The following is a 9,790-nucleotide window of genomic DNA, read 5'->3' as shown; positions in this document are numbered from 1 at the left end:
TCTCAGACCAAACCCTAAAACAAAGCTCTAGATCTCTCAAAGCTCTCTCACAATTGGATGCAATGATTCTCTCTCTTTGGCTGCTCAAATTCGTCCAACCTCTACCCTAAACAAACAGGTTTAGGTATATATAGAACTTACAAAACGAATCGGGTCGAAAACCTGAAAGCCCAGCCCAAAACAGCGTCGGTCGACCGGACCGGTCGACCGCGATCAATTCCGGTCGACCGGCCCGGTCGACCGACCAGCTCTCAGTAGAAAACCCAAACTCCAGAGAACCCCTCGGTCGACCGCACCGGTCGACCGACCACCTTCCTGACGCACAGTAAGCTTTGTGCACGAATGCGGTCGACCGGACCGGTCGACCGCCGCCTAGTTTGCCTGATTCTTCTGAGTTTCTGTAATTTCTTCAGTATTGAATACCACCACTCAGTATTCGACGGCTTCGGATTGGCCCAATTCATGAACGCTGTTGCCGAAATCTCTCGAGGTCATCCTAAACCCACGGTAAAACCAATATGGCTTCGAGAATCTATCCCAAATCCCCAAAAATTCATCATCCCAAAATCAGCATATAATGCGGCCTTGACCTCATCAACCAATAATTTGAAACAACACATAATTGATATCTCTTCTGATCAAATCAACAAACTGAAGAATAATTTCATCGAGGAAACCGATGAGAACTGCTCTACTTTCGATATCCTAACTGCGCTGCTTTGGCGAGTACGCACAAGAGCAGTTAATGGAGAGCCTCGTGCCAACGTTACCCTCACGTTTCCTACAGACATGAGGCCAAATTTGAACCAAGTTCTTCCCTGTGGGAGCGGTTATTACGGAAATCTCCTCTACGCTTCCCTAGTCAAGAGTACTAGTGAGTTCGTTGGTCAAGCAGCATTTGCAGAGGTAGTGAAAACAGTTAGAGATGCCAAGCAGAGATCCTTTAAGAAATGCTCGACTTGGTCGAGCCAGGGTTTTGACGAGGAGCTCGTTACAGGTTGAACAACTCTATATTTGACACTTTACTCTGCCTCCGCATTGGAGCATCTCGGGGCTACACTGACGTGAGGTGACTCATGCGATGCGGGCCACGACAAAGTATCGTCCCGCATCACAAGAAGACATCAAACGTGACCAACTAGCGTCTTTCGTGAATTGCTTCAGTCTCCGGTGTTCGAGGGAGGTGTTCGGTTATGGACTCACGGCATTTTACAAGAACACTCTGAAACGTTTCTTGATCAAATGAAGTTGGCATTGTGAGCACCTAAAGTTTCCAGGGCTTGTAGATGCCCGCGTCAAATAATCACGATGATGTATGTCTTTTTAGTGCATCATTAATGTAACGAATCAAGAGTGATTCTGTGCTTTTTAATTTTATGTGACGAACCAAGAGTGATTGTGTGCTTTTTAATTTTATGTATGTTCAAGTATAACTTGATTATCTTTTATGATATTTGGCACTGTTAAACAAATATGTATCCTCTTGTATTTGTGTTTATGAATTTATGTTGCATTGAGAAATAAAAAGCTTAAATTTGAACATTTTAGAAAATGTCTTTGTGTGAAAGTATTGTTGGGTTTTTTTTATTTGGATAAAACCACTTTCTAATAGCATTTAAGTTTTTAAACTATTGAGAAAATTAATAAAAATATTATAATGATTGTTACATTATAATAAAAGAAGTAAAAAGTATTATAATGGTTATTCCATTACAATAAAAGAAGTAAAAAGTATTATAATGGTTATTCCATTATAATAAAAGAAATAAAAAGAATTATAATGGTTGAAACTTTTTTTGCTATAAAATGACTCTTGAGGAAGAAGAAAATCATAAGAAGAAAATTAGAGAGAAAGAAGTGTAAGAAAGAAGCAAGAGAGAAAAATTGTGAAAAACAAAAGAGAGAAAAATTGTTTGGTGCTCGATGGAACATTGCCTGAACCGAAAGGTTTTATCAGATCGAGGAGATCGTTGCCTTGACCGAAAGGTCTTATAGATCGAGGAGATCTTAACAGTACTGGGTCGGTACACACCAGAGTACTGTACTACTGTTCCTGGAAACAGTTTGGTCTTGGGATCCTTGCACCGGAGTAGGCCAAATGTTGCTTTAAGCACATCGTTTTACAAACGCACAACAGATAAATTGATTTTTTTTTTAAATACAACACTTTAGCTTATTTTCAGATTTATCTATTTTATATATGCTTTATTCCAGATTTAGCCATAAGCAACAACAGTTTTATTCCAGATTCATCCAAGGCGCCAACAAGGATGATACTAAATACATGTGACAATGTTTATCTATTTTCTATATCGATAGAAGTCCAAAATGAAAACGATTTTCTTTTTAAGCCCAGTTCTAAACAGGGAGCCGAAGCTGACAAATCTAAGATTTATTCGAGCAAAATATGAAAATATTTAAAAGCTCAAAACAATTATAGGGTTAGGGTTTTAGCTCCATTTTACCGAGGGCAAATATGTACGGCGGCGGAGGTGGCGGCCAGTTTGACGGGGGCGCCTCTAATCTCTTCTCCGGCGGCGGTTTCATGCCGTCTCAGGCCACGCAAACCCCCGAATCCTCCTTCTCAAAGGTACTCAAACCTCATCATTTTAGGGTTTCTCTCTCTCTATATATATATATATGATTTGGTCTCAGTCTCATTCTTTCTCTCTCCTCACCGTTCTTCTAGAGCCGCGGTGGCCAGGGCGCTCTCCCTCTCACCGTGAAGCAAATCAGTGAAGCCTACCACTCTAACGATGATAAATCCAATTTCGCTGTCGATGGGATGGATGCATCAAATGTAAAATTTTCTCCTTTCCTTGATCTTCGAGCAGCGAAAACCCTAACACAAACTATGGTTGTTATCTTTGTTTGATAGGTGAAACTTTTAGGGATTGTGATGAATAAAGCAGAGAGGGTGACTGATGTTTCCTTTACCCTTGATGATGGCACGGGAAAGATTGATGTCAACAGATGGTGAGATCTTTAGTTTGTTCTTCTCTGATTTTTCTGGGTTGTTTGGACTCGAATATCCCAAAGTTCCGATCTTTTTCAAATTTGAGATTCTGAGGTGCGATTTTGACTACTTGATACCTTAAAATTGTGAAAAATTGCTGACAAAGTTGATTCTTTTTCAAAAATATCAACACACGGAAGTGAATGAGAAACCCGTTCTTTTACCAAATTTAGTTTTTTGCGTTTGAGAAAACGAGGAGCAAACCCAGGGGTTTGGGGGTATCAAATTAACCGTGGAAATTTTAATTTGAAAACTTGTGGGATATCAAATTGTGAAAGAGAACTTTAGGGGTGTCAAAATTAGTAAATGGCTGAAACTTTCGGGAGGTGAAGTGAAAATCAGTGTAAACTTTCTATTATTTAATTTTCTTCATGAAATAATGTTTTTGTGTTCTAGGGTGAATGAGACTTGTGAAACGGATGAAATGGCTGCCATTGAGTAAGTGTCATGATTTTTCATATTTTTTTCCTTTGTGTTCTCTATACTAATATTATATTTTCTCTAGAGTTAATAATTTTTTTTTTTCAATTTGAAGGAATGGAATGTATGTGGTCATAAATGGCAGCTTGAAAGGATTTCAAGGCAAAAAGCATGTTGTTGCTTTCTCAGTTCGGTAAGAAGTACATCTCATTTACGAAAAAGCTAAGTTTCATGGATCCAGGTGCGAGTACCAGTACAGGACACGACAAATTTGTAAAATGTAGGGTACGGGGACAACCACATATATACATTGAATTAATACTTCACATGAGGCTATTATTATTTTTCAAGGGATGTGCTATTTATATTGAAATTTTCTATCATATTTTAAAGTTTTTTTTAATTATGACGGTTACAATAAATTGGAAACTGATCGTATTTAACTAGACACTCAGCACACCCTTTTAAATAATAATTTTTAACTTGAATATGGGCTAAAACTAACCCTAACGATGTTCAAGGAGTTTCAAGAAATGGGCATGAAGTGTAGGATATTCATCCAAGAAGTGTATGCAAGTAGTTTAAAGTAAAACGTATATCACAAAATTGAGTACATGTCTGAATAAATGCATATATCCAAGGAGTGTCCATGGAGTTTAGATACAAGTAGTTGTTAGGTACATGTCGATGCTGGTACAACTTCATGATAGAAGTAACTGGGTAACATAGATACCAAGAGAGTGTGGTTCTTGTTTTCTTTTATTCGAAGTCAAATTTTATAAAATCCATTAGTTGTAATAATTGAAACTATTTTCTCGTTCGTAAATTGTAAGCAGTTGTACGTCTACTTGTATTAATAGCCTATGCAGTTTCATAGAATCAAGCATCATAATCAGTTATACTTAAGATTGGCTTGTGTGAAATTAGTTACTACGACCACTTCTATTCTTTTTGATGTATGAATACCCAGTATGAGTAGACATATCTAGTCAAAACAGAGCAGGTATGACACAAATACATTACATAGGCGATTTATCAAAATTGGCGACCATTTACAACACGCAAGCCTTATCAACTCTACAAGGCTGGTTTCATAAACAAGATTCTAAATTTATATGTGATTTTATGAGTGAAGAATTTTCTTTTGGATAAATCATTTGTTTTAAAATGTAGTCTAGGCATCCACAAGTGTGGCCACCTCAATTTAAGTTAACGGTTCTCAGTCTGCCTATTCTTAAGCGGTACGCAGAATGCTTGAGCTAATATTGGCAATCTAAGCAAGCATGAGCTACTAAAGCAAGCCACATTGTGTCAAAATCGGGTATGCTGCAGGCTGCAGCTTAATCATAGTAAAAAAGTTGAAGAGAATGGGTCAAGTCAAAATTGATCAGATCACAACTCGTATTCAAATCCATTCTAGAATAGGTTTTTGAATCTTCTCAGGGAAAAAAAACTCTGTAATCTCTAATCTTGTATTGTGATAAAAACAATTGTCTTGCAAAAAAAATTGCCAAAAAGTTCTACGACCATTTAATTGCCCGCCTAGACTCTAGATCTGAAGCTGAGGAGGAGGAAATGCTTTCTAAAATAGTGAACTCTTATTCACACGTAATAGTGTTCAAAAAGGATGTTTATGTTTACAAAGAAGGGAATGTTACTAGAAACTTATAAGAAACAATGCTAATACCACCGCTATTATGTCCCACAAACTTCTTCGGAAGATGCTACCGCTCCTCAAGCTTGAGGGACATCTGCAATGGGGTGGATCTAAAAACTCTGGTTACTGGGGCAAAACTAAGTCTACAAGTATACCTAGTATATGATATTTTAGAATTTGATAAATTGGTCAGGTTTGGTTAATTATATGTTTATTTCCAAACGGGGACTGAGGGGTCAATGAGATCAAATATAGAGGGTGCAAAGTGAAATATGGGCTTGATATTGACTATAAATCTTAGGGGTCTGTCCACTATAAATCCACCCCTATATATCTCATAATAGATTTTAAATAGATAATGGACATCTTTCTAATAAACTGTGAGAAAATTAGAAAGTCGCTATCAAGAACGATATGAAATCATTTACCATTTTCAACTTGAGCAGTAGAAGAGGAGATTGTGAATTCGAACATGTTGACTTAAAGCACAAGATGGTTCCTTCTTTTTTATGAGCACCACCTGCATGCAAACTCCAATTTTGAAGCAATATAAATCAGTAACAAAACCATCTTTGGAGATAGACTCAATGCACACAATGGAAGAAAATCTAGACGGCATAAAATTCCATTGCTTGAGAGAGCTCGATGAAAAGACCAGTTAACCTAACCCAAAGCCTTCTTCATATCCAACTTGATGATAAAGTTTCGCTTGTTTCTTCCTTTTGTTTTGTAAATGCACTTGTCTAACTTCTGTAATAGTTTGAATGTTATTCATAATGTTCCCAGGCTGAACTAGTTCCTTGGCGATTGCCTGATCCACAAAGAATTTTAATCATTGAAGAAGATGTATGGTTAAATTTGGATTATGTTGCATAGGCTGATAAGTGATAAGGCATAATGAAGCTGTGAAACTAGAGAGAGAAAATGACCAAAGTCTTGACCCAACTAGAACAAACTTGTTTGCTCAAGAAGAAGGATGATATCATGTTGAACAGTGCTCTAGTCACCTTGTGAAGAACTCAGCAATGTGATCATCCATTGTAGTTTTCTTGCCTTTAAAAACTGAAAGAAGAGGAACTGCTAGTCGCATTTTGGTATTGCAGTACGTGTATCGTAAAATGACATGTGCAGGGTATTCTATCCTTAATTGCTTAGCCTCACATGGTATTTTGTCAACCACACTTCTAGTTCCATATTTGACTATTAGCAAGTACTCCAAGGAGAAAGAATTCCGTTAACAAGCTCATAGTTTCAGATAATTGGATAAGTTCTAAAAGAGAACCTATCTACAAGAATGAAAATTTCCTTTTTACTGTTGTTCTCTATGGGCCTTTTCCATATTTTGTAAATATATTCTCATCTCAAATCTGACTTTGTGCCTTTTGGGTCTGTCAGGTTCAAAGTAATTTCAGGGGTATGCCTGGGGAGTCTACATAATTGTTTTGTAACTCACAAACACATACATGAGTGCTGGGTTTTTCCAAAATCCAGACACAAACATGACTATATATGCATATTTCATCTTAAAATATGTATATCTGATGCACATGTACATATACATGCGCACGCGCACCATCTGTCAAAAGGGTACAAGTTATTCCATTTTGTACATAATCTTAAGTGAATTGGCAGTTGTACACGTTCGTAAGTGTAGGATAGATATCTGTTTTATTCTTTTGTGTGGTAAGCATGCTCCTTTTTTTGTTGGAGAAAATGTCCTACATATCATATGATTCATTGCTTTCTGGCATCGATTTGTTTTCCATGGCATTTTATCCCTAAGCCTCTGCTGCAGCAGCATTCATAGCTTTAGATGCATTCCTTTGTTTATTACTTGAGTTACTGTTTGCTTGTATGCTATGTTTTGGGGCATGAAAGGTTTAGATCTTACCTATGTTACCTAGGTTCTTCTAATTGGAAGCCGTACCTGTACCAAACATGTGTCTCTACCCATACCCAAACTTCTTGGACACTTCTTAAATATATGCGTATGTTTGCTCAAGCTTATACTCAATTATACCACATGTTTTCATTTAAAACACTCCTCATACACTTCTTGGATGTATATTCTACACTTCACATCTATTTCTAATATATTGATCTTATGTGAATGAAAAAATAATATTGATCTTATGTAAATTATTGACTTGATACGTAGAAATATGCATAAAATGCATGTTTGTAGCCGTGTCCACGTACCCTACCATTTACCAATTTGCTGTGTCCCGTACACATACCAGCACCCGTACCCATACCTATCCAACTTAGGGTCTTATTATGTGATTTAAGTATCCTGTGACTATAAACTTTTTCTTTTCAGACCCGTGGTTGACTTTAATGTGGTCACACTCCATTTTATTGAATGCATTTATGTTCATCTCGAGAACACCATACCAAAGGTATTAGCATCTGAAATTTAGTCCCTCTATCTTGTGTCATTCCTAGTGTATGTTCATGCACCTCAGCCTGATGTACAAGTGCCATTATCTTTTTTTTTCATTCAATAAAAGGTCCAGGGATCTTCTCTTTTGGGAGCTGAAACGATGATGAAGAATGAAGTGCAAGGATATCAAACTCCTATGTCTAATCAAGTAAGAGTTGCAAAAGATTTTATATGTATTATCTTATTCTATCTAGATTGCACACTGAATTAATTGACTGAACATGTTCATTTCTTTTGCTCCAGTTTTCACCATATTCGGCCGCAGCCAGTTCAGGGGGTAACATCCTCCAATTGGTTTCTGATATTTTTCAGGAGAAAGCAAGCCTGTGAGTTTTTATCTAATAATTATTAAGCTCCTCTATTATTCAATACTATGTATGATAAGGATGTGCTTCCTCAAAAAATAAATAGTATAATGTTTGAACACAATACTTAAGGGTCGCAGAAAAGAATGAATTCTGAATTTTCACTTTACTCTTGCTATATGAAACAAAAAAGACGAAGTGAATTTGTAAACCTGAAAGAAAGGTAAGATCTGCAATGCCAGTTTGTTAGCAATATCTCAGCAGTTGTTTTAAGGTTTTATGTTAACTTAGCTTCCTTGTTCCAATATATGGTGCCATATTTTGCATGATAGCACGTGAAACTGAAACAAATACATGTTTTAGCAATAAATGTAAAATCCACATCCTTATGATTGTACCACAACATCAGCTGCACTCTTCTTTTTTTCCCAACTTTAAAAACAAGATGCTTTGATTGTTTTGTTCCCACTAATTGTCATATGTTTCTTTCTTTTGGAAGTATTTGACTTTTAAATTCAGGAACTTTAAGCTATGTATACTGAAGGGTATAAGGAATCATATGTACAAATCATGAGATCAAGTGTCGCACAAATTTTCATCGGTTTATACATCCGAAGTCAATGGCGTCATGTACCATTGGTACTAATTCAAGTTGCTCAGGCTGTGTAAAGTTTTACTTTCTCACAACAGATCCAGATTGCGCTACAAAGTACTGGTCCTTAATTGTTCTATCCTATTCTCATATAAAATCATCCATCTCATACCTTCATTATACCATTTATTTTGTCTGGTTAATGTAATGATTAACATTAATATTTGTTAGACCAGTGTTTATTACATGATTTGTATTGCCCTGTTTTGGTCCACATTTTAAAGCAAAGCCTTCTAATTTTGTAATTTTTCTTCTGCAGTGCTCGTGAGCATGGACTGCATGTTGATGAAATTGTTCAACGACTTTGTCTACCAAAGGATAAGATCATGTCTCTTTCTCTCCTACCTTGCGTGCATGTTTGCTTGAATCACTCAGTGTTTGCTCATACTTGTGTGCTGATGATGTTATGATTAGAGTATTAGTTTCTCACTGTTTCGTTATCTATAATTTTTAGGGAGGCCATTCATTATCATGTTGATGTTGGTAATATTTATTCTACAATTGATGATGATCACTACAAGTCTGCAAGCAATGGCTGATTCTCATCAAATTCATCTCCCAAGTTTGGTTGAAGTAGTGATGATCTCACTGGGCTGAACTATCTTAACAAAGCATGCTAGTTTGATGTATAAGTTATCTTTTGCGTAATTTTATTTTCTTTAAGATTTTTCTATTCTCCAGATGCGTGTACAGTTATCTCGAATAGCTGAAACAAGGCTGTCATTATCTGACATATTTCAACATGTTCGTTTACGACGTCAATGTATTTAATCAGCTTGGTTTAGTCCTGGACTGTAGAAATTTGATGGTTCAAATGCTAGTGCTAGTGTTGTTCTGGATTCTCCTTGAGCACTTTTGGTGTCTACGAATGTGAATATATACTTTATGGGTCGGGTCAATTTAAACATTGTCCAAGTTATTTTTGTAAGATTAGCAAGCTAACTCAGCTCAGGATTGAAATGATGAGATGTGCAAAATGAGATTTATTTCCAGGTTTACTGGAGAACATTAATTACTGGGGCAACCCGATTGAACATCATTGGGATTCACTTGAAATTTTGCATTCTACATAGGAGATGATTTCAGAGCGTTTTCCCGCAAGATATATAATGTGATTGGGATACTCAGTTTCAGATTCATCTATATTGTTTAAAAAAAAAGTAATTCAAGGAAAATCGTCCCTAGATTCCTACTGTTTTTATAAGAAAAATCTAATCCCATATTGATGTCTTTCTGGACTCTGTAATCGTCTTTTCCTCTTTTATGCTTTGAAGATTGATCACAAGCGTTAGCATCG

At 36.5% G+C, this 9,790-nt stretch overlaps 2 protein-coding genes across 2 annotated transcripts; both read left to right on the top strand.

Moving 5' to 3' along the window:
* Positions 365-1,260, top strand: LOC109838668 (acyl transferase 5-like). The gene is made up of 2 exons (XM_020407091.1): positions 365-962; positions 1,143-1,260. The coding sequence occupies exons 1-2, from the start codon at positions 463-465 to the stop codon at positions 1,258-1,260; spliced, it is 618 nt and encodes a 205-aa protein (XP_020262680.1). The 5' UTR covers positions 365-462.
* Positions 2,341-9,334, top strand: LOC109837420 (replication protein A 32 kDa subunit B-like). The gene is made up of 10 exons (XM_020405657.1): positions 2,341-2,590; positions 2,690-2,800; positions 2,879-2,976; positions 3,413-3,454; positions 3,552-3,629; positions 7,414-7,492; positions 7,604-7,684; positions 7,780-7,862; positions 8,753-8,821; positions 8,948-9,334. The coding sequence occupies exons 1-10, from the start codon at positions 2,477-2,479 to the stop codon at positions 9,030-9,032; spliced, it is 840 nt and encodes a 279-aa protein (XP_020261246.1). The 5' UTR covers positions 2,341-2,476; the 3' UTR covers positions 9,033-9,334.

This window comes from Asparagus officinalis, chromosome 4 (assembly GCF_001876935.1).
Source record: "Asparagus officinalis chromosome 4, Aspof.V1, whole genome shotgun sequence".
NCBI classification, from domain to species: domain Eukaryota; kingdom Viridiplantae; phylum Streptophyta; class Magnoliopsida; order Asparagales; family Asparagaceae; genus Asparagus; species Asparagus officinalis.
This window is presented reverse-complemented; position numbering and strand designations above follow the sequence as displayed.